Source organism: Puma concolor, chromosome A1 (genome assembly GCF_028749965.1).
Source record: "Puma concolor isolate L17-30 chromosome A1, mPumCon1.1.hap2, whole genome shotgun sequence".
NCBI classification, from domain to species: Eukaryota; Metazoa; Chordata; class Mammalia; order Carnivora; family Felidae; genus Puma; species Puma concolor.
The window spans coordinates 28,966,012-28,990,953 of NC_141667.1; the positions used below are offsets into that span (position 1 = coordinate 28,966,012).

At 37.5% G+C, this 24,942-nt stretch overlaps 1 protein-coding gene across 2 annotated transcripts in view; it reads left to right on the forward strand.

The window, feature by feature from the left end:
* Positions 1–1,957: 1,957 nt before the first annotated feature.
* The window catches only part of IL7R (interleukin 7 receptor), a 28,723-nt gene continuing 5,738 nt past the window's right edge, over positions 1,958–24,942 (forward strand). The window contains exons 1-5 of one of the 2 annotated variants that reach the window (XM_025924344.2): positions 1,958–2,155; positions 6,667–6,805; positions 18,088–18,245; positions 22,209–22,366; positions 24,207–24,369. In XM_025924344.2, the coding sequence (XP_025780129.2) occupies positions 2,074–2,155; positions 6,667–6,805; positions 18,088–18,245; positions 22,209–22,366; positions 24,207–24,369 (700 nt within the window). In that variant the 5' untranslated portion in view covers positions 1,958–2,073. The remainder of the gene's footprint in view (positions 2,156–6,666; positions 6,806–18,087; positions 18,246–22,208; positions 22,367–24,206; positions 24,370–24,942) is intronic. The other variant, XM_086676962.1, reaches the window with a different exon arrangement.

The window sequence follows — 24,942 nt, forward strand, 5'->3', positions numbered from 1 at the left end:
TTGGCTTTGTTCTTTTACATCTTCACAACTAAAGGAAAGAGATACAATCAAAATGATAGTCCACTTAAATGATAAACAAGAGAATTTAAAGAGACACGACCCAATTACTCACCCATAGAGTGAAAATCTGAACAATTCATGACACCTGGGTTGGTGGATATATATATAATTCATGGTTCCTCCTCTAACACTTATTTAGCTTATGAGAATTTATAATTGTATCTTTCTTGAAAGGATATTCAGCTCAATGAACAAAATATACCAATTGTTGTGAATCAGACTCATGATTTTCTAACCAAGCTTTCTAGACAAGATTAGAAATGAGGGCAGAAATTATTATCTGGTGCACAAAATTGTCACTCTTTATTTGGCTTGAAATATGTTTGAAAATGCCAAAAGTAGGCCTTAGCAGATGGAGGATATAGATTATGCCCGTTCAGTTGGCTTCTTGCAGAGAAATATTCCTTGAGTTTGCAGTCCAGAGTGTGATCTTCTGAACAGAGCATCCCATCTCTATCACTGGATCTGCCTCAACACTGAAGACAGGCTTCTAGAGACTGGTACAGATGCCTTACTTCTTCTTTTCTTATTTTATGAGATTGTCACAATAACTGTAATGGTGAGTTAAGTGAACTCATGCAGCTTTCAAAGACTCTCTGTTTTATGCACGGGAGGGTGTCGCTCATCTTTGCTAATTTAACCATTTTTATAGTCCTGTAGGGCCAATTCTACCCAATATCTACGAATCAAACAGTTAAGTACACACTGCCTACTCATCATTTCGGTACTCATCACCTAATAATTGCAGTCTTGTGGCTTTTTTCTAAAAGAGAGGCGAGTGGTGTTTCCTAGCTTGAATCCAGGTGATTAGCCAGTGGAAGACCTGAGCAGACCTCTGTCTTCCAGAAGGCTTCCTCTGCCTGTTGATAACAATGATTGCTAGGAACCGTCATTTGAATACTAATAGCAGTTTAAAGAAAAAGATCCAACAATTCCCGGGAAGTCAGTTAGGCTTCACAAGTGTCACTACTTTAACCCTGAGGCCGTGTTGGGAATAGTTTTGATTGACACACAAGTTTAGAGAGAGACTGAATTATCTTTGTCATTGTCTCAGGCTTCTGCCCCTTATATATATTGTATGTACTAGTTTGGTTTGCAAATGCCATATGTTCCTGAAATGTGTGGAAATCAGATTGTCAGAAATAGAATCCTATTATAAATACACTGAGAAAATAACTGTTTATCTATTAAACAAGGGATCAACAGTTTTTTTCTGTGAAGAACCAGAGAGTAAAGATTTTACGGTTTGTGTGCCATACAGTTTCTGCCACAAGTCCTCAGCTCTGCTGCTGTAGCACAAAAGCAACCGTGTTTCAATAAAACTTTATTTGCAAAAATAGGTGGTGGGCCAAATTTTGCCCTTTGGCCGTAGTTTGCCAACTTCTAAACTAAATAAATAATTCTTGAATGCCTACTTTGATCAGTGAAGTATAAGTATTGGGATACACAGAAAACTAAATGAGTTTCTTGCGAAATTCTCTAGTGTATATGTTCAGAAACTGGAGATGATCTATTTTAAAATAATCTGCAATAAAGTACTTAATAAAGTGCAGAATCTTTCCTTAAAGCAAAACTTACCCCAATCAATTGATTAGCTCTGTAAGTTTACAGTTTTGTTTTGTGATTATTTTTTGAACTGAGCCTTATTCACACTCTATAGTCTCAGGTATCTTGGACTATATTTGAATGTACTACCTTATTCTGGAATAAGCACAATAAGTTTGGGGACTTACAGGAATACCAAAGAGGTACAATAATTCAAATGCTCTATCCCTTCATTTCCTCTACCTCTGCTTACAACAGCAATACTTTTACTCAGACTTCCTGTTTCTGGCACTTGCCTTCTTTTTTGCTGTGTTTATACTTCCCCCTGTCTGTGGTTAAATAAGTATAAAGTGCTAAAGCTGTAGATTGGTGCCTCTCTCTCTCTCTCTCTCACTGGTGCTCTGTCTCTCATTCATTCCTACACACAGGCTCACACACCTCCCTTCTCTTCTCTTTCTCTCTCTCAGAATGATGATTCTAGGTACAGCTTTTGGTATGGTTTTCTATTTACTTCAAGTCGTTTCTGGAGAAAGTGGCTATGCACAGAATGGTGAGTCATTTCTAACTTTTCTTTAAGATTTCAGGTTATCTCTAGCATATGCTTCGGGTTACTTAGATCCCCAAAGACCTGATCTGGACACTGGGTTAGAATGGAGTTGGAGAATTACCATATATTCTGTCATTTTTCTGTCATTTGTAAGTTCTAACCACGGGGACAGGAGGCCAGGAAACAATACTGTGGGTGGTATAAAGTCTTAGAATTGTCTAGAAAGAATGCATTTAACTCTATAAATGTGGATCTTAAATGTTGGTCAATGTTTCTACTCTTACAAAAGGAATACCCATATAGGTGCAATGGTTGTGCTTGTTGGAGAATCTCCAAGGTAATTTAACCTTGTTAAAAAAAATCAAACTACATTTATTTTGTTTAGTTTTTTTAAGAGGTTCCAAAAGCATAACTCTCATGATAAAATAGTTTCCAGAAACAACAGCTTTGTCTGCACTTACCATCACCATATCTCCAGCACCTAAAAGTGTCTAGAACGTAGTAAACATTCAATATTTGAATTGAATATTTGAAAATTCCTTCAAAATCCTTCAGTTTTGATATTTATGTGAGATTCTTACTTAGTGAATAATTGAACAGAGAAAGATCTGTATTAGTTGTCTCCTAAAAATATATTTAATTGCCTTCATATCAACACATTTATCATCATATAGTAATTCCCTTTGGGATCCTTGAAATACTTAGCACCTACAAGCCAATGCTATCTACTTAGAAACTAGGTCATAATGACAACACAACTGTAAACAAAGACAAAATGGCAACAAGAGGAGCCACCTGGGAATTTGAACCACCCATTTGCTCCCGATAATTAAGCTCTTTGGCTCTAAGAGTTGAAAAGTATTTTCCTATCAAAGATACCAAAGACACCAGCTTAATGATTCAACTTAGATATGTTAAGTCATGTAATTACTAAGGGTGGAAATCCCTAGAATATTTTCACTAAGGGAATTGTCAGAAAGCTGACATTTTTCAGTGTGACCGTATATGAATCACTTTGTGGGGATGATCATAATTCCTTGGTACATGTCCCCTTATATTTGCACAGATAGCTGCTTGGCAGGTAACACCTAATTCTTACTCTTTGGAGTATAATATTTTCCTTCTATTTCTCCCTGATGGCCATACTTTTTAAAAAAAGAAATAAGAATTCTAACTGAAAGCTGAGTTTCACTTCAATTTTTCAAATTTCAGTTTTATTTAGGATATCTATAACCACCCATCCACATTGATCACCTCAAAATACTTTTCAGTTTGGGGTGTATAATAATCCACTGCTCTTTGTTGAAAGATTAGTTTGTTGATAACCACAAGGATGATAGAAGAAAGGGATATTTTTTAATAATCCAAACCATGTATGTTTTTGATCAACTAATTCCTTTCAACAGGAAGACTTCCAAACCACACGGCCTTGTCAATAATGCATATTTTAAAAAACTAAATTTTTATAGACAAATATGCTTAGATAGTATTGAAAGAATAGTAAGTTAACTCACTGTTGAAAAGTTCTATGTAATTTCAAAATCATAGTAATAATACCTTTGACATAGAACTCTTTCAAAGGATCCCCAAAGGTTTCATGTAGATTCTTAGAATTAGAATTCTTGTGTTACCGTTTCATTACTTATTTCTCAAAAACAGAAAAATGATAATAATCATAGCTAACCCTTATTCGGTGCTTACTATGTTTTTTTTTTTTATTTTTTTAATGTTTATTTATTGTTCAGAGACAGAGACAGAGACAGAGTGAGAGTGGGGGAAGGGCAGAGAGAAAGAGACACAGAATCCAAAGCAGGCTCCAGGCTCTGAGCCCGATGCAGGGCTCGAACTCACAAACCACAAGATTATGACCTGAGGTGAAGTCAGATGCTTAACCAACTGAGCCACCCAGGCACCCCAAGGTGCTTACTATGTTCTAAGCTAACTCTTTGCATATATTTGTTCAATGATTTCTCATATAATGTGAATTTCCATATCAAAACACTGAGGTGTAGAGAGGTTGAGTAACCTGACAGGGACCACAGTTACAAAGTAAAATAGGAAGAATTTAAACCCACATCTGTCCAGCTCTGGTGTTGGAGGTTTTAACCACTGTGTATAATGCTCTAAGAATTTTTCAGCTTAGGTCAGGTAGAACATTCTCTTTTTAAAATGCCATGCAATTTTGCAAGTTGTTGAGGGGAATTTTTCTTGGTTACAAAGCAATTTTGCCCAGTAACATCTCCTAAAGAGCCAGTAAGCTGCTTCTCAAAACATAGCCACTTTAATTGTATGACTAGTGTTTTGTATATTGTATAAGCATATACATCAGACACACTTCACCAGACTGGATGGCTAAGGGTGGTAGGAATGCCTTGTTCTGCTGGTGCTCAGCATCTGCTAGTCTATGCTCTCCGGTTTATCTTGTATATTGTATTATATTGTATATTGAGGAATTTTGGACACAAAGCTGATCCACAGAAGTCTGAATCCAAATAGTAATGTAGGTTCTGTTGTACAGGATTGGTGGAAGATTTAAAGAGGAGAAAACCTCAAAACAGAATGAGGACTGCTGTGTAAAGGCAGGCTACAACCACCACTGTTCCACTGAGAAAAGGTTTTAGGAGATGAGGTTTTAATACTATCAGATTAGGAATGAACATGGTTTAAAGTGTGAGCCCTAAATAGTGGGTTGCCCCTCATTATTTAAAACTGTCATCAGGGAGCACCTGGGTAGCTCAGTCAGTTGATCGTCTGACTTTTGATTTTAGCTCAGGTCATGATCTCATGGTCATGAGATCAAGCCCCATGGCAGGCTCTGTGCAAAGCATGGAACCTGCTTAAGATTCTCTGTCTCTCTGTCTCTTTCTCTCTCTCTCTCAAGAAACAAACAAAAACCTGCCTGTCATCAGGAAGGGGTCTATACCCTACTGAAATTACATAAGGAATCTTTGCTTGTGGCAGAATTGTAAGCCTATGGATTCTAGGAACGATCAGAGCAGCACCCACAGCTTTTTATCTTGATGTAGTTTTTCAAGATTTGTGGCTTTGACTGAACCAACCTGTCACTCATCTAGTTGGTCCACTCCACTCACAACCAGCTTTACTAATTTTCCCACAGAACTACTTGGTAATTTAAGTAAAAAGGACCTTCAGGGCACTCAACGGGTTTGATTTTAGTATATTCTGTATCCTATTTGAAGCTCTAGAAGCTTCTAATTTCTAGCATTGATGGGCCAAAGTGATTTTTAGTAACAATGGACCTAGAAGCCATCATAAGCTCACACTTGATTACTCTGAGAATGGCTTCGGTTACTCTGGATTTTCTCAGGTCTCAGTCCAAGTATATTTGCTGATACATTTTTTTCTATTAAATATTATGAAATATAGATACAAAATGTCTATTGAATCTTAAGGGCCTCAACCCAGTTTAAAAAATCGAATACAATCTATGACAAATTGTACTTACCAAAAGTGACTGACAAAAGATTCTGGCTCACTACATACTTTCAGAATTCTGATAATATCTTAAGATACAGTATCTATAGAAGAAGGATCTATAAGCACTGAAGTAATACCTATAGGATTTGTAGGAAAGTCCACCAGATCTGAGTCCCAGCAGATCTAATCTAATCACATTTGCCTTAGTAGCTTAAGACAAATTGCTTTAAATAAATATTCACACAATGGAGATAATCAATTGTACTTTTAGTTGGAATTCCTATTCAGGTAAGGGAAATCTATCCCTTAAAAAAGTGAACTTCTGACTGTATGATAGCTCTCATCTTCCTTCATTCAAAAAATACTTGGGAGGAAATAAATGAAGATTAGTAATAAAGTCAAAGGCTAGGTAGCATTTGAATAATAGAGATAGAGTATCTCTTATTTGAAATTCACTAATTAACAGAAGAAATTATAGTGTAAAAAGGAAAGTGTATGTTTAATATTTTACTCTAGATCTCTAATGCACTAACCCAGTGTCAGAGGTATTTAGAAATATTTGGAGATAGGAGCACTTGGGTGGCTCAGTGTGTTGAGTGTCCAACTCTCCATTTTGGCTTACATCATGATCTCACGATTCTTGGGTTCCAGCCCGGCATTGGGCTCTGCGTTGACAGCTTGGAGCCTGGAGTCTGCTTCCAATTCTGTGTCTCCCTTTCTCTCTCTCTCTCTCTCTCTCTTTCTCAGAAATAAACATTTTTTAAAAAGAAAAAGAGTATAATGTATTTAAAAATGAATATTTGGAAGTTATTTATTAATTTTTATGATTTAGAAAAATCATTATGATTCTAGAAAAATCTGTGCTCTTTAGGTATTATTTTGGTTTGGATTTGGGATCTTTTCTGCTTTGGTTTTGGTTTTTCTGTCTTTTGCCTTGGGCTTTTCTTCTTGAGATAAACTTATAACAGCTCCCTCATGTCTGCCCCCAAAGGCTGCCATTTCATTAATGTCACTCCAGATTTCAAAAGGATGCACATATTTGCCCCATTAACAACTACAGGTTTGTTCCTCCCCAGGAGACTTTGATGATGCTGAACTGGATGACTATCCATTCTCGTGTTACAGTCAGTTGGAAGTGGATGGATCCCAGCACTTGCTGACCTGTACTTTTGACGACCCAGATGTCAATAGCACCAATCTGGAATTTGAAATATGGTGAGGAATATTGGCTCCTACGGGTGCCTGGAAATCCTGTCTCTCTTTTCATGTACTACGCAGCAAAGGAAAGAGTATGGAGCATAATTGTCAAGTACTAAAATCGAATGAATTCCAAAAACTTCCTGAAACTCCTTGTTCTTCACCAAAATACTCCAGCAAAGATACTTTCATAGGTTCTCCTGTCAGTCAGTCCTTGCTGGTACAGCAAGCTGATGGTATGGAACTTGGAGATCTCCCAACCCTCCTGACTTCATAGCAGACTTTAGCATTTATTTTCTTTTAATATTTTATTTAGTTTTGAGAGCAAGAGAGACAGGGCACAAACAGGGGAGGGGCAGAGAGAGAGGGGGGAGATACAGAATCCAAAACAGGCTCCAGGCTCTGAGATGTCAGCACAGAGCCCGACGTGGGGCTTGAACTCACGGACCATGAGATCATGACCTGAGCCGAAGTTGGACACTTAACCGACTGATTCACCCAGGCGCCCCCTTCATAGCAGACTTTAAATCTTGCTTTCTTTTTTTTTTTTTTTTTTTTTTTTTTTTTTTTTTTTTTTCAACGTTTATTTATTTTTGGGACAGAGAGAGACAGAGCATGAACGGGGGAGGAGCAGAGAGAGAGGGAGACACAGAATCGGAAACAGGCTCCAGGCTCTGAGCCATCAGCCCAGAGCCCGATGCGGGGCTCGAACTCACGGACCGCGAGATCGTGACCTGGCTGAAGTCAGACGCTCAACCGACTGCGCCACCCAGGCGCCCCTAAATCTTGCTTTCTTAGAACACTCCTCCCCCAAAATTTATCTGCCTGAGACAATCTAGTGTCTTGCTGCACTCTGAAGGGCTGTTGCCTTTTTCTAATCCCAATACCAGCACCGTCTTAGCTTTTCAACCTAAAGCAAGCTATGGAACTCATGTAGGCCTCAAGTTCTTCACCTGTTAAATGAGTTGTACAAATTCATAGGGAGGTTTGGATAAATAAATAATGTAATACTTTAATAATTGAATTAAAGGGGTGCCTGGGTGGCTAAGTTGGTTGAGCATCCGACTCTCCATTTTGGCTGAGGTTAGGATCTCATGGTTTGTGAGTTCGAGCCGCACACAGGGCTCTGCGCTGCCAGCATAGGGCCTGCTTGGGATTTTCTCTCTCCTTCCCTATCTGCTCCTCTCCCACTCACTCCCTCTCTCTCTCTCTCTCAAAATAAATAAACTTAAAAAAATAATAATTTAATTGGAAGACATATCCATTATATAATTATTGGGAAAGAGGCATTAAAATAAAAAAATCTATGAATACAGACCTAACTTCCACCTTCTTGGCACAGTTTGACTCTAGATGGTACCCTTAGTATCAATTTTCCAAAAATCAGCAGGAATAATCTGGCTCTTGTTTTCATAAGGCCTCAGGGAAAAGGCAAAGAAAAAAAGTAAGTCTCTCTCTGGTTTGAAAGTTTGGTGAAAAACTCAGAGAGTTTTCTTCTCCCTCCATAAACCATCTCATTGCCTTGGGTTACTGTCTCTGATGACTTGAAAAAGATACTCCAACATGAAATTCTAACTTAGGGCTATTTCCAAATTCATATCAAATGCCCTAAGTAGGTTCTTACCAAGAAAAGGGAGTCAAGACCCACTAGTAGTAAAAGAGGGCTTCTTAAATTCAGTAGACTCTCACCAATCCCCTAATATATGGTCTAGACAAGCCCTAAATTCCATGCCTTACATTAAATTACAGGAGCTTCCTGAATGTGCTCATGCAATGCTTCCTGATGCAGTCTTTCGAGAACACAATCTTGGACTTGAATTCCATTGTGTGTTCTCAGTCTGCTTCTTGGTTCACTTCTATAACACACTTTCCAGGAATGAAATCTGTCAGAATAGGAATCTACGATGTCCAGAATCTATACTGCAACTAAACTACACTAAAACAGGCAAACAGCTTATTCCAGCCATGTGCTCCTTTTTATGGACAAAATCCCCTCCAACAGTTATGTGACTTTGGGTTCTCCACCACGCTATTTGGTGGACAGCAGTGTTCATATAGTTTCTCCTCAGGAGGCTGAGGCTGACCTTTCTGTCCACTTTCACTCACACCACTTCCTTGACCACTTGAACAAACTTGCCCACTTCCTTTTGCAAGTCTTTTGATTACTTCTGTCATATTATAATCTATCTGCAGCATCCAATGGGGGTTTGCAATTGGATTTATGTATTTTGGTTGGAAAGGGATTGTCTTAAGACATGTTTTCAGTGTGAAACACTAAGTATGAGGAGGCTAAGGTGATTCTGGAGAGCATCTGTGTTTGTGAAGGTATCCACACTTTGAGGGGGGACTTTCATGCAACTCCAAATCCCAGGAGGAACATTGTTTCTCAAGTCAAAGTCACTTGGAGTGCTGTATTTGCCTACGAGGCTAGGTTGCTTTGCCAATGTAACTAGCTTCATTGGAGCTTTCTGTTCCTTTAACATGTTTATAAAGAAGAAATTGGAAATCATTGAAAAATGTACTTTCTTCTGAAGTCTTTTCACAGGTGGAATTGTTGACAGAAACCAGATGCTGTTTCCCAGCAGGCTTGTTAGGGGCATATTCATAGAAGAGTTTACCGCCTGATCTGGTCACCAGTCTCCTGGGGTTAGAAACCAAATTACTTGGTGTTCAATGAGAAGATCCATTTCCCAGGAATGGACTTGGATTAGCCAAAATCACAGAGTTATATTACCAATATGCCAATTGAAGATTTCACACTTATAGATACAATTATTATCGATACCCAAATATTCACACTGGGCTCAGGACCAATAGGAGTGGGTGTTTGGGGAGAAGAGGAACAGAGTGGACCAATGGAGTATATGTCCATATAAATCCACTCTTACTGAGGGATCTGAAAATTTTTTATTCACCAGAAACTTAACCACCTCTCAGGTACCTGGAATAACACAACAGAGGCACTAAAAGCAAGCACCTAGGTTAGAATCCCCATAGTAACACTTAAGGAGCTCTGTGACCAAGGAGTTGTTACCTAAGCTCTCTGATCATAACAACCACATTTCATTGGGGTGGTTGGCATATGGTCAATACCTGTAAATAGTACTTAATTCTCAATGTAGATTGATTTTTATTAAAAATGAGATCAAAAGGTTGTTCAGTAAATATGGAAGCAAAACAAAGGAAATTTATTTGTTGGTTTTATGACTAGAGTTAGTTGGGGCACCTGGGTGGCTCAGTCAGTTAAACATCTGACGTCGGCTCAGGTCATGATCTCGCAGTTTCTGAGTTCGAGCCCCACGTTGGGCTCTCTACTGACAGCTCGGAGCCTGGAGCCTGCTTCAGATTCTGTGTCTCCCTCTCTCTCTGCCCCTCTGCTGCTCATGCTCTGTCTCTCTCTGTCTCTCAAAAATAAATAAATATTTAAAAAAAATTTTTTAAAGTTTAAAGTTATTTGGTTCAGATCTCAAAGTGCTTAATGTTTTAAGACTAGCTACCAGCACTTAAACATCTAGGTATCTCTTTAAAAATCAGATTTGATAATAGCAGGCCCATCCAGCAAAAGGGCCTGAACAGAATTCCTGCTGCTTCTGTGGATGAACAATTAAATCTCAGCCCTGAACGTAAGCCCACTTTTCGCATTTATGTTACTTTCGTAGACACTGTGGGCACTTGACTTTGGGACCCTGCTTTCTAGGTGCTTATATAAGGTCCATAGTCAGCTCTCGAAGGCAACTGATTTTTTTGTTTGTTTCCACATTCTTGGGAGCATCACAGTCACCTCCATGTGCCACCTACAGATAACACTTCCTATATGTCATTTTTAGTTTCTATGATTTACCACCAATGTCACAGGCACCCTGCCAAATTTATCTCATATTCTAGAGTTACCTAGCAATATCTGCCAGGGGTTATTAATTTAGTCCTTCTCCAGTAAACCATGCTAACTTTCAAAGTTGCTAAATATTTTTGAGATAGATTCTGTCTTTAGAGGCCAAATGAGGAACAAAGGCTACAGTTTTTGTTTCTGTTTTTTAATGTTTCCATGTAGATATCTGTCTGCCCCATCAGGAGAAATGCATTTATCAAGCTAAACCAGACAAGATTGAAAGAGATTTAGGAGGCTGGAGCTAAATTGAAGAAGTAGGCACTATGGTCTCCCCAGGAATCTCTCCCTATTTTCAGAACAAGAGGGTTTGTGTGAGTGGGTTACTGTTGATGCCCTCTGGGAAGGTCGTATAGGCCCAAATTTGTTGGCCTATAGTACTACTGGGGTCAAAAGTACATGAAAAAAAAGCCACCCCAGAAATAAAGCCAGTAAATCACTGAAATAGTAATTTCTAAAAGTTTATTGAGCATGTACCAAAAAGACAGTTTGCAAACCAGCTGTGCTCAAACTAAAATATAGAATGAGGCTCAGAGGTATATTGTTATAAAGCAACTTATATAGTGTAAAGACAATGAGTGTCTATTCTTTACAATGATTGGCTATAATATTAGAATTTTCTTAACCAAAAGGAAATTGGTTGGTGGTTACCTCATATCAATTTTGGCAAATGGTTTAAGTTTTGCTTATGATTTTCAGAGGCATAAACAAGAAGTGACCCAGGTTAAGTTAATCTTGCTTGTCTTGTAAAGTAAGCTAAAATAATATTTGCATATATGACGAACTTGTTTTGTCTGCTCAGGGAATTTTCAAGTGTGGTCTCTGTGTTTAATTTTAACATTGGATACTTGTGGTGCTTTTTTCTGCCCCCAAAATACCCTAGAATTTTGGGTATTTCCAACAGAAATATAGTATGATCCATAAATGTGTGAGCCACATATATAATTCTAAGTTTTCTAGTAGCAACATTTTAATAAATAAAATATAAATAGGTGACATTAATTTAATTTAACATATCTGATTTAACAATACACTTTAATATACTATATCCAAGATATTATCACTTCAACATGTAATCAATATAAACACAAACATTAATGAGATATTTTACATTACTTTTTGCATCTTCAAAATCTGTTGTATATTTTATAGTTAGAGCACATCACATGTGATATTTCAAGTATTCAATAACCACATATTGGGAGGTGGTTATTGTGTTGGACAGTGTCATTCTAGAATACGTCTAACCTTAACAATACATATTTAGCAACCAAGGAAATTGTTTCAAATTAGGTAAGTGAGTTGAAATGAATTACATTGAATTGAGTTGAACTCGTGGGGAATACACTAAGTTTCTTCCATTTGCCTGAAGCCAGTGTCATTGGCACAAAGAAGATTGTCTATTCCAGGCCATAGGTTCTTCTTAGCAACAAACATGGCTTCCCCTCCACATAGGGTGGCTCCTGGAATTCAGACCCCTTAAAAGGATGGCCCAAGCTCAAAAGTCAGCCATAGGGTGATCCTTTATTTATTTACTTTTTTTTGCTCATTTATCGTATTTTCCAAAAAGTGGGAATAAACCAAGAATGCCATTTTAGGTTCTTTTTAAACTTCTAACAATACGAAAAACTTGCTACCTGTTAAGGATTTATAATTGAATATTGTACTATGCTTCACTTAAAAATATATTGCAAACTCATTGACTGAACTAAAAGGCATTGCCTTTCTAATTTCTCCACATCATATGTTTACCTAAAATTCAGAAATGGGATCATGCTCTAATTCTCCCCCTCTATCTTTATCAAATTAGGAAATGTAGGCTATCTTCAGAACTGTCCACATGACATTCCTCCCAAGTTTGTTCCCTGGTATCCATCTGGCCCAACTTAAAAATTTGCTTTTAATATTTACTCTACTCCAAGGGGGAAAACCCAGTTAGCCCAATGAGGGACACACTCGCTAGAAACTCCAACACACTCACGTACACACACACACACACACACACACACACACACACACACACACACATTTAAAGCCACACAGCTGCATACCCTGAAAGATTAACAGTTAACAAAAAAACTATAATTGGGGGAAGGTGGCAATTTTAAGGGATGTTCCACAAATAGTAAATATATTTAGCCAATTAATAAACTTAAAATTTCTTGACCCATCTCTGTCTTTGTTTGAATACAGGAATGTAACTAGTCACTCAAAGACCACAGCAGCCTAGAACAGGGAGATTGTGCACCTACAGCCGAGCCATCCTCCTCAGATTTTAACCCCACACCCACCTCACCTCAAGCCACACAGACATGTTCTTTCTGCTCAGAATCCAGCAACAATCCTGGAAAGGGCTCACTTGAGCACATGTTGAGGAAAGTGTACACACATCTAATTTACCAAAGAAAACCAACACATTCTGTACCATAGGTAGCAAAGGACATTTTTGGAATATATTCCCTGTGATATTTTTAAAAATATCTGGTTAATGAAAAGAATTCTTTTCATGTAAGCAAACTCATTTTCTTTTTTTTTTCTTTTTTTTTTTTTTCTTGCTACAATCCCCACTTCCAATTTGAGCCAGCTATCCCTCTTTTCAGGGCTATTTGGCTGGAAGAGCATATAGGAAAACAAATTGGTAATCATGTTTATCACAGGAGACAGAAATTAAATTGACGATTGGAAAAGAAAGAGAAATGAGTACTTTTATTTTTATTTTGCATTGTTTAATTATTGTTGCAATAGGTGTACATACTTTTCATTCTTTCTTTCATACAAAACGTTTCTTTTACCCTTCTGTCCCCTTCTAGCCACCCATCCCCTTTGAACAATCCATCACCCTTTGGGTTTGCCAGTTTCCAATACTTCTTATAAGTGGAGTAACACACTGTTTACTCTTTTCTTTTTGAGATTTATCCACATTGATGCATGTTTCAGATCTCATCTTTTCAATTGCTGAGTTTTCATTCCACCGAATGAATATATCACAAATTTGTAATCCTTTCTCCTTTACATGGATATTCGAGGTTTTTTTCTTTCCAAATTTGAGACTATTAATTTTTAAGTTGCTGTTAAAATTTTTGTACAAATTAGTTTGTTCATTTCTCTGCAGTAAAAACCTCAGCATGGAATTACTATATCATAGGCTTGGTGTGTATTTAACTGTAAGAAACTATCCAGCAGTGTTCCAAAGTGGTTATACCATTCTACTTTCCCACCAACAGAGTGTGAGAGCTAAAGTCATCTCCAACATTTGGCTTTGAAATAGTACCTTGTGATTTTTATTTATGTATTTCAAGTAACAAATCATGTCGACCATCATTTTGCATACTTGCTGGCTATTTGCATGTCTTCTTGTAGCAAGTGCCTGTTAAAGCCTTTTGTCCTTTTCACCCAATTATTTATCCTTTTATTGTTGATGAGTATGAATTCTTTATATGTTCTGGATACAATTCCTTTGTCGGATATCTTCATTACAACTATTTTCTGCCAGTGTGTAGCTTGCCATTTCATTTTCTTAAGGTGTACTTTAATAGGCAGAAAGTTTTCATTTTGATGAAAGTCCAATGTCTTTTTTTTCTTGTAAAGGTGCAGCAGATTTTTTTTAAGTTTATTTATTTATTTTTGATAGAGAAAATGTGAGCTGGGGAAGGGCAAAGAGAGAGAGGAAGACACAGAAATCTGAAGCAGACTCAAGGCTTCAAGCTGTCAGTACAGAAGCCTGACTTGGGGCTCAAACTCATGAACTGTGAGGTCATGACCTGAGCTGAAGTCCGAGGCTTAACCCACTGAGCCACTCAGGTGCCCCTTAAGTTTGTTTGTTTTTTTATTGAGAGAGAATGAGAGAGACAGAGAGAAGGAGAGCACATGTGTGTGTGTGCATGAACTTATGTCTGTGGACAAGCATGGGAGGGGCAGAGAGGGAGAGAAAGAATCCCAAGCAGGCTGTTAGTAAAGAGCCCCACCCAGCCTCAAACCCAAGAACTGTGAGAGCATGACCTGAGCCAAAAGCAAGTAAAGAGCCCCACCCAGCGCTCAAACCCAAGAACCATGAGATCATGACCTGAGCCAAAAGCGAGAGTACAACGCTTAACCCACTGAGCCACCCAGGCACCCTTTTTTTCCCCTCTTTCATGTTTCAGTGTTTTGTGTGTCATTACTCCCTTTGTCCCCTCGTAAAGTCAAAAAGATATTTTCTTATGTTTTCTTCCAGATATTTTGTAGTTTGAGCCTTTACATTTAGGTCTATAATCCGTATCTAATTAATTTTGCATGAGATTCAGGGTCATATTTTCCCTACATTTGTTTACTTGTTCCAGGACAATTTGCTGAAATAATTTTCTATTTCCCATTGAATTGATAGAGTACTTGTATTGAAAATCAGTTAACCTTCTATGTGTGAGCCTATTTCTGAACTCTTTATACTTTCTATTGATCCTTTTATTTATTCTTACACCAGTGCTAAGACTGCCCAATTATCATAGCTTTATAGTAAATTTGAAATCAACTGCTCTGAATCTTACATATTTGTTCTACTTTTTCAGTGTGATTTTGGCTTTTCTGAGTTTTTTGTATTTCCACATAAATTTTAGAATCAGCTTGTCAATTTTTTTTAAATCCTGCTGAGATTTTGATTAATATTACATACACCAAGTTAGGGGATATTCCCATCTTCTTACTACTAAATTTGCTAATCCATGAATGTATGTCTTCATTTATTTAGATCTCCTTTAATAGCTCTGAGGAATATTTTATAATTTCTATTTCAAAGGCCTTGAACATCCTTTATTAATTTTACCTCTAAGCATTTTATGTTTTCATTGGTGTCATAAATGGAGCTGTTGGTTTTAAAATTTATTTTCTAATTGTTTGATACTAGTCTGTAGAAATATAATTGTCCTTTATATTCTTTCTTTGATGAATTCAACTTACTAGTTCCTGTAATTTTGTTGGAGAGTCTATATAATGTTGTCCGCTAATAAAGAAAGGCTTTTTTTCTCTTCCTTTACAACCTGGATATGTTTTTGTTTGCTTGTTTGTCCTGTTTTACACACTGGCTAGAACCTCCAGTAAATTGTTGAGTAAAAATGGTGAAACTGCATATTCCTGTTTTGTCTGTATCTTAGGGGAAAATGTTCAAAATTTCACCATTAAGCATGATGTTAATTGTAGACTCTTCCTAAATTTCCTGTTTCAGGTTGAGGAAGTGTTCTTCTATTAATAGTCTTGATATCATCCTACAGGTCACTGAGATTTTGTTTTTTCAGACTTAATATTTCTATTGATCTATCTTCAAGTTCAACAACCCTTTCTTCTGCCATCTTCAATCTGTTATTAAGTCCTTCCAATACACTCAGTACATTTAAAAAAAAAATTTTTTTTTCTTAAGTTTATTTATTTTTGAGACAGAGAGAGACAGAGCATGAACAGGGGAGGGGCAGAGAGAGAGGGAGACACAGAATCGGAAGCAGGCTCCAGGCTCTGAGCCATCAGCCCAGAGCTCGACGCGGGGCTCGAACTCACGGACCGCGAGATCATGACCTGAGCTGAAGTCGGACGCTTAACCGACTGAGCCACCCAGGTGCCCCAACACTCAGTACATTTTTAAAGATTTTAGATTTACTTGTCAGTTATAGCATTTTCATTTTGTTTTCTTTTATAGTTTCCATTTCACCCCTAACATTATGTATCTATTCAATCATTATGACCATATCCTTTTTTCAGCCCTTAAACATTTACAAAAGCTGCTTTAAGGTCTTTTTCTGCTAATTCTAACATCTGGTCACATTAGGGTCAGTTTCCATTGACTGTTTTTTGTCTTGACTATGGGTCTCATTTTTCTTTTCTTAAGTCATTTGTAGTAGCTTTTGACTATAGGAAAGACATTATTGACAACAAGTTTTCTGGATTCTGTTAACTTACTCTGCCAACTGTTGATTTGAACTCTGTTAGTTAACTTGACTGGATTAATCTTTAAATTCTCTTTTCTTTTGAGATAATACCTAAAATCTCAGCTCAGTTATTTCTAGTGTCATCTAGCTATTCCTTTCCCATGGTTTCCTTAGAGTTTCCTTCATACTTGACAATTAAAGGGACATATAATGATATGAGCAGAGGTTATATGCAGATCTCTCCATAGCTTCCTCATTTCTAGGCCTTTCCCCATTAAAAATATCCATCCACACAAGAAGTCCTCTAACTTCTCAAGACAATAAAACTGTGGCTTTTTGTTAGATTCTAGATGCCTGTCACAGTGTGACCTGAGGAGTGCTATCAAACAAAGAAAAAGAAAAAAGCAGGAACAAGGAGCTCATCTACCCTTTTATAAAGGATAAAATTCCCTTTCAGAGTGCATGGGTGGCTCAGTTGGTGAAGACTCAAACTCTTGATTTGGGCTCAGGTCATCATCTAACAGTTCATGGGTTGAAGCCCCACACTGGACTCCACACTGACAGCATGGAGCCTGCTTGGGATTCTCTGTCTCCGTCTCTCTCTGCCCCTCCCCTGCTCCCTCTCTATCTCTCTCTCAAATTAAATAAGTTAACATTTTTTAAAAATTCCCTGTAATTTCTGCATACTTTTGATTACTCTTTAAAACTTTTAAAAAGGATTTTCAAAAATATCTTGTCCAAGGTTGATAATAGTTATATATTGGAAGGTTAGTATGATACAAGTTGTTCTGCTATTACTGGACCTAATAGTTATACTTTTTATTGAAAAAAGTGCAATGTGAAGCTTTTGATGTTAGTTGTACAATAAGCAACAATCTCTCTTCCTCAGTTTATTTAAAGACTGATCTTAGTTGGGAAGAGGAAAGGGAACATGGGAATAAGGGTTGATTTTAAAGTTTTTTGATGAGGTAAAAGTGGAGCACAGTCAAAATTACCTTTTAAAGTCCCCAAATTACTCATTAAGTGTATATGGTTTTATGTATATAATCCTCTAGACTATTGTATCATTTCCTTTAACTTTGTTTTGGTCAATGTTCCTTTACAGGCTTTATTTCCTGAATTTATTTCTGCAGAACATCAAAAAGAGCAATTATCTAACCACCTACAAAACATTTTTGTTTTTCAATGATCAATTATTTAAAAATAGGAATTTTCCAGGTTTTTCACGAACAGGCTTTGACAGTTTCATATTCAGTTGCATGTAACGCCAGAGTATATCATCATTATACCATTGTGATGGTACCAAGAAGCCACATTATTTAATTTCTCTCTCTCTCTCTCTCTCTCTCTCTCACACACACACACACACACACACACATACACACACACACACAAGCACCTATATACCCACATACCAGTGGACAGAGTTGAAGTCACAAAACTGAAATGTACATGTAATGCTATTCCATTGTATACAGAAACTCTTACTTGAATTAAGATAGATTCCTTTTTTGTTTCTACAGTGGGGCTCTTTTGGATGTGAAATGCCTGACTTTTAATAAAATGCAAGAGATGTATTTCATCAGGACAAAGAAATTCTTACTGATTGGAGACAGCGAAATATGTGTGAAGCTTAAAGGAAAAAAGATAACTTGCAGGAAAATGAATGTAGTCAAGATAGGTAAGAAATTGTATATGGGAGTAGGCTTGCCATTCGGACATATATGAAGACACTGATTGTGTCTGGACTTTCTGCACGTTAAAAGTAGACAAATCATGAAAGCTCTTTGCAATAGAGAATAGCAAAGTCCTTAATGGAAGGAATTTTTTTTAAATCTGGAAGTTTTGAAGCATGTGACACTAATTCTTAATATGAGAGAATTCTGAGGGGGATGCCTGGGTGGCTCAGCGGGTTAAGTGTGCAACTTTGGCTAGGGTCATGATCTCAAAGTTTGTGAGTTTGAGCCCTGCATTGGGCTCTGTGCTGACAGCTCGGAGCCTGGAGCCTGCTTCTGATTCTGTGTCTCCCTTTCTCTCTGCCCCTTCTCTGCTCACACTCTATCTCTCTCTCAAAAATAAATAAACATTTTTTAAAAGTTTTTTAAAAAGAATTTTGAGGGTCTTCAAACTCAGCCATGAAAGATAGTGATTGGCACCTACAGATTGCAGGAAGAGTTCTACATGAAGTCACTAGAGCTGGACCTCTGATGCCCTTTCCCTCTTCATCTTTCCTTCTCCTGAATTCCTTGTATTCTTCTTCCCATATATCCACCATATTCAGAGTATGTTTAGTTAAATTATCACGTTATTTTGAAAAGTTAATATCAATTAATATTTGGCCTAGAATATTCATATTACATTTGGTCAAAAAATATTTCAAACAAAATTATAATCGAAATTGGTAAATTCACCTACATGTTTCCTTTTGATCTATATAATATTCATATACATAGTAATATGAATCAGTAAATCCATTCAATTATCTGACTCTAAGTCAATATTAATTACCAATTCATCATTTAGTTGCCAGGCAAGTAAATCAAAATAATCAGAAAGATTGAGAATATAGACCCAAGAAATTTTCTTTTCTATTACTTACAGATTATAACCCTAGGATGAATAAAGTTACATTCAAAACCTCAGAGAGACTCTGATATAGGAGAATGTCTAAGCCAATTATGACGCATTAGTGCAATGGAATAATGACTACTTGTGTTTATTATACCTATGGAGATTTACAAATGAAATAATATATGTAGGAGGGAAACTGGTCAAAGTGATAGAAGAGGTACATCCATTCTTTTGCTGGTTTTAAGTACTATGGCTCACTCTCCCTATTTTCAACCCATTCTTCACCATCCCAAAAGAAAATTAAAGGTAAAAGAATAATACTCATTAGAGACAATAAAGAGGTGAGAAACTTTGAATCTAGTCTCAGCTTTGCCTCACTAAGTTGGTAAAATAAAGAATGAAAACAAAAGTTCCATGTGTGAATAATTACCCTATAAAAGTTCAGATAGTGAAAAAGAGACATTAGGCAAATGGTTTGTGCATATTGAACACACAGCAACATAGGCCACAACCAATGTAACTGCAAGGTAATTCTGAATATAGGACACAAGCAAAGTAGGTTTTGGTCATTTGGAGACTAGGCTGTTATGGATGGATGGTCAGTTTGTGCACTGCACAAGAGCACCATATCTAAATGTTTACATTGGGGTTGCAAATCTATATTCACTACTCTAAAATCAGGTAGGGAAGACAGAGATTCTCAGTCCTCTGACAGCATCATGGCATTTTACAGAGCGAGCATGTGACTACTCAAGACTCCAGGTAGCACCCTGCTGATCTGAATCCCCAGATCTCACATATCCAGTGCTCTCAGAAGCCTATTTTCTATATCTCAGCAGAAGCAAACCTACCAAGCCACATCTGAGAGGCCAAGGAAGAAAGGTAGTTGTGCTCACAGCTGGTAGCCTGGGCCCTTGTGAACTGGGTGTGGTGAGCCCCTTCAGGCTTTGAAAAGCACCCTTAAGCAACCAGATGAGAGGTAATGGAGGTATGTCGCTCAGCAGCACCTTCTTCTGGTTCCTAAGGTGACATTTGGTTAGCAGAACTGTCATTTAATTGAATTTAAATTGGAAGTTCCTGATTGAGCCCTAGACCAGAGCTACCCTGCAACCACCTTGCCCCTCACTCCCCCTTCTTTAGATATGGGCCCTCTGATAAGGCTAGAGGGTCAGCTTCCTGCCTTCCCATTTGTCTTGGTAGAGTGAGTCTGTGTAATTGTTCAGTTTGCTCACAGAATAAACTAAGCTATAAAAATGTTGCTTGAGAAATGAGCAACTTTTTCTGATGTGCTCAGAGACACTCTTTGAACCAGAGACAGCACTATTTGGAAGACACCTGGACAAGCCAGAGTGAGATAATGGAGTACAGAAAGAAAAGCTAAATGAAGAAGAGTGAGCTTCAGAATCAGACAGAATTGGATTTAAATCATATCAAACTATTTTATAGGAACCTGAACTTAAGTTAATTAACCTCTCTGAGACTCAGTTTCTTCATCAATGTAGTGATGATAGAGATTATTGGTGGAAGCTGGCATAAGTGCTTAGTAGGTATCTAATCAATATCAGTCTGTTCTTTCCTTAATTCTTCCATTATTATGAGACCTTGAGAGATGGGGATGAGGCAAGGAATTTAGCATCAGAGGTTTCACTGAAAATGTGAATCTTAATTATTCCCTTGAATGAAGAGTAGGAACTGGCTTGGCAGGGGTTCTCTGTTGGTCTATTTCTCTACACTCACCACCCTTTCCTCCTGTTCCCCCAGGGTATCTCCCCTTTCTATAGTGAATCTAAAAGTAAAGAAGGATAAACTTCCCCTTTTACAAGACATCCAAGGGCAAAGAAGGAGACCCTTCCTCTTTTTCAGGATCTCTGGGGCAATGCAGGAGAAACTTAGGTGGTCACCACTATGAGCAAGTGACTACAGTAAGTGAGCCAAACTCCATTACATGAGTTCACGTTACTGGGTCAACAAGTCTGCCATAAAGCCCAGTGCAGAGAGCCTAGAATTCAGCTCAGTCTAGAGGGTAAGAGTTTAATGAACACACACTCTCTCATTAACCATAGGTTTAGATTAGATTTTAGTCTAAGTGCTCTCATTCTCTGAGACCAGCCATGCAAAAAAGTGGCTGCCCCATCTTTAGAAAACAAACGTCCCAGGCTTTGGTGATAGAGCAGCTAAGAACCCAAGACAGGAAAGCCCCTGGTCAATGATGGGGAGGCTGCTTGACATGCATGCTTTTCAAAGAATTCAGTACCTTTCTCAGGGTAGGTTCTGCCTGAAATAAAACCTATTTCCCTCCAACAGCATTTCATATATGGTGCCTGTGATCCTAAGAGTAAGTTTGCTCAGCAGGCAGACAGAAGAAAGAGACTAGAGAGGAATTCAGAGCTAATACCAACCAGACTAAAGTCACACTAAAAATTATGAGCTTAGGGACAGAATGCAGACCCTCAGCTTCTATATAGCTGAGATGAGGTACAAGGCTCCCAGCTTAAAACCCGATTTATTGGAATAATGAAGACTCAAAGTTTAAACACTCCTGCTTTGAGGCTATTTAGTAACAAATTCTGTAGTATTCAAAAGGCAAAGTGAATGTGTTTTAGTGTAGAATTAGCACTAGCTGCTATAACAAATAAGCCCTAAAACATGATATCTCAAACACCGTAAGTTTATTTCTTGCTCACACAAAAGCCAAAATGGGTATTTCTAATGTGTGCATGGTGCTCTTTCAAACAATATTCAGGCTTCTTTCATCCTGTGGTTCCACTGTCTTCAACATATGACTCCAAATGGTGGAAAGGGAACAAACATAAGGTCACACATGTAAGCTTTCTGGGCCAGGTGGGAGGTGGTGCACATTTCCACTCACGTTGTTCACAAGGCTACATTCTACTGCAGAGGAGGCTGAAAAGTCTAGTCAAGCTTTGAACCAGGAAGAATAAATGTTTTCTGATTTGTTGCTTGATTACTGACCTAGAAAAAGAATGTGATTTTCAGAATGGATGAACTTTAAAAAGTATAATTATTTTCTTGACTGCCCTATAGACTGACCTCCTTTCTTTTTCTTTTCCAGTTAAACCTGAGGCTCCTTTTGACATAAGAGTCATCTATCGTGAGGGAGCAAATGACTTTCTGGTGACATTTAACACATCTCACTTACAAAAGAAGTATGTGAAAGAATTATTGCATGAGGTAGCCTATCACCAGGAAAAACATGAAAATGACTGGATGGTATGTAGATCAACTACATTTATACATTAAAAAATGCATAAAGATGACTGCATAAGTATATTGAATAAGTAAATTTCTATAAAATACATAAAATTATAATATATGTATATAAAATCATAAAATAAAAACTTCTTAATGTTATAAATTTTTTCATCCCAGAGGTACATTCACCTGGGGAGGGCCCCTTGCAATTTTGTGTTCAAAATATACCTTTTACTGAAAGAAGTTCCCCAAAGTATAAGAAATTCAGGTTTCACAAAACCTGGATCTTCTCTGGGCCATCCTGTTATAGCTCTCATTGTCATTGGAATGGTCTGGCCATCCCTGCAATCTATCTTGAGGAGAAGGTGGGAGAAAAGTAAAGTGTCCCAGGTTTTTAGGCTCCTCTGGGCTCACTGGCTTAAATTCTGTCCTATTTGTAACACATGGACAAACACCAGATGATGGCTTATCTATCTCACAGTGAAAAGAATGCCTATTTATACCCATGCTGTTCTCTTTTCTTAGGCCAGGATCAGCCTTCTTTGTTTGCAATATGCTGCTGTATAGTACTTACATAAGTGTAATGTCTACCCTAAAACAGTTCTACCCTCCTTCTACCACACAAACGAGGGTACCTTGGTCCTGTTCTCTTGAGTCTTCATTTGAAAATTGCACCAATGGAAAAGCAACTATAGTGGAGAAAGGAAGCATTAAAAAAAAAAAAAAAAAAAAAAAAAAAAATATATATATATATATATATATATATATATATATATATATATAGTGGGGCTCAAACTCATCACCCCAAGATCAAGAGTTGCACACTCCTCCAACTGAGCCAGCCGAGAGCCCCAAGAAAAGAAGAATTTTGAATAAATGATACCAGGACAGTTAGCTGTTTGGGGAAATAATTAAGTTAAATGCCTAACTTAAAAAATAGAATAAAAAGATGATTTAAATAAATTATGTAAAAGTGAAAACACTAAACAAGGTAGAAAAAATATAGGTAAATGCTTATGTAATCTTGAGATGAAGAAAAATATTCTAAGCATAAAAGCAGTAAAGAGAGAAAAAGATGGATACGTATGAATATATAAAAATAAAGGCTTATAAATGTCAGCACACATGACAATCAAAATTGTAAGGCAAATTAGATATTAGGATTAAATTGCCATACATACAACTGACAGATGGTTAATATCCTTCATATATAAAGAGGCCTTATAAATCATTAAGAAAAGGACAAATGTAACAACAGAAAAAATTAGCAAGAAACTTGGAAATGTCTCATAAAATAAGATATATGTAAATGAAATAAATATATGAAAACTAATAATCAAATAAGTATAAATGGAAATAACAGTGCAATATTAACTTTTTATCCATCAAATTGATAATTTTTTCTTAAGGATAATGCACATTGCTGAAGAGACTGTTGTTCTCTATATGCTATTTGCAATGTAGAATTGAATCTTTCTAGAGAGAAATTATTCCTGCTCACTTACTTTACCATTCCCTTGTATTTTCCTTTGGGATGTGAAAGAGGAGAAAAAGAGAAAAAAAGAGAGAGAGAGAGAAATCGAAGTGTGGAAAGGAAGGTGGGGGCCTGGGAGTGATTTATATCCTCCTGGTATTGAAGAGTCCAGCTCACCTAAACAAAGACCCATGGTACTGTTGCCCTCCTTGACCACTGGTAGCATCATTTATGAGCTCACACATGCTCCTCTCCATGTCATATCTCCTTTTCCTAACAAGAGTACCCACATGACTAAAGTCACTTAACTTGAAATGATTTGGGGGATCTAGGCAACACGTCTTTTTTGACCCTAAAAATATAATGGCATGTTTTGCTCTTTAGCATGTGAACTTATCCAGTACAAAGCTGGCACTCCTACAGAGAAAGCTACAACCTGATGCAATGTATGAGATTAAAGTCCGGTCCATTCCTAATCATGACTATTTTGAAGGCTTCTGGAGTGAATGGAGTCCAAGCTTCCACTTCAGAACTCCAGAGATCACAGGTGGGAAGTGACAGCAGAATCTTTGTCCCCTGCAGAGTGCTTTGCATGTTAAGGTGTGTGAACAAGAGTGAGAGGCAGAAAGGTGAAAGCAACCCACATGTTAGGACTCCCCTGAGGGTATGTTTACACTGTCTTTGGAGAATGACCTGCCATCTTTGCCCCTCTTGTGAAGAATAAGGAAGTAGTGGGAATAGAACCCATAGTCATTGATCAAATGATATAGGCTGCCCTGGATTCCACTGACCCAGGTGTTCTTGGGAGCTGATAATAATTCTGAATAAAGTCCCCACCTACTACCTCCACTCTACCAATTTAGACTGGAATCCCAATGGCTGGTCTCTAAAAAGCTCCTCTAGGGGAACACCTTTGGTGATAGAAGATGAGCAGGTTAGTGCTGCTCATTCATGCCTCCTTTTCCAGAATAACAAAGGTATCCACATGGTCTAGGAAGTGAGAATGGCCAGAAAAGCCAAAGAACACGGCTCACTCCACATATACCTTCTCTTTGAAGTATGAGGGGAACTATTCTTTTTTTTTTTTTTTTTAATTTTTTTTTTCAACGTTTATTTATTT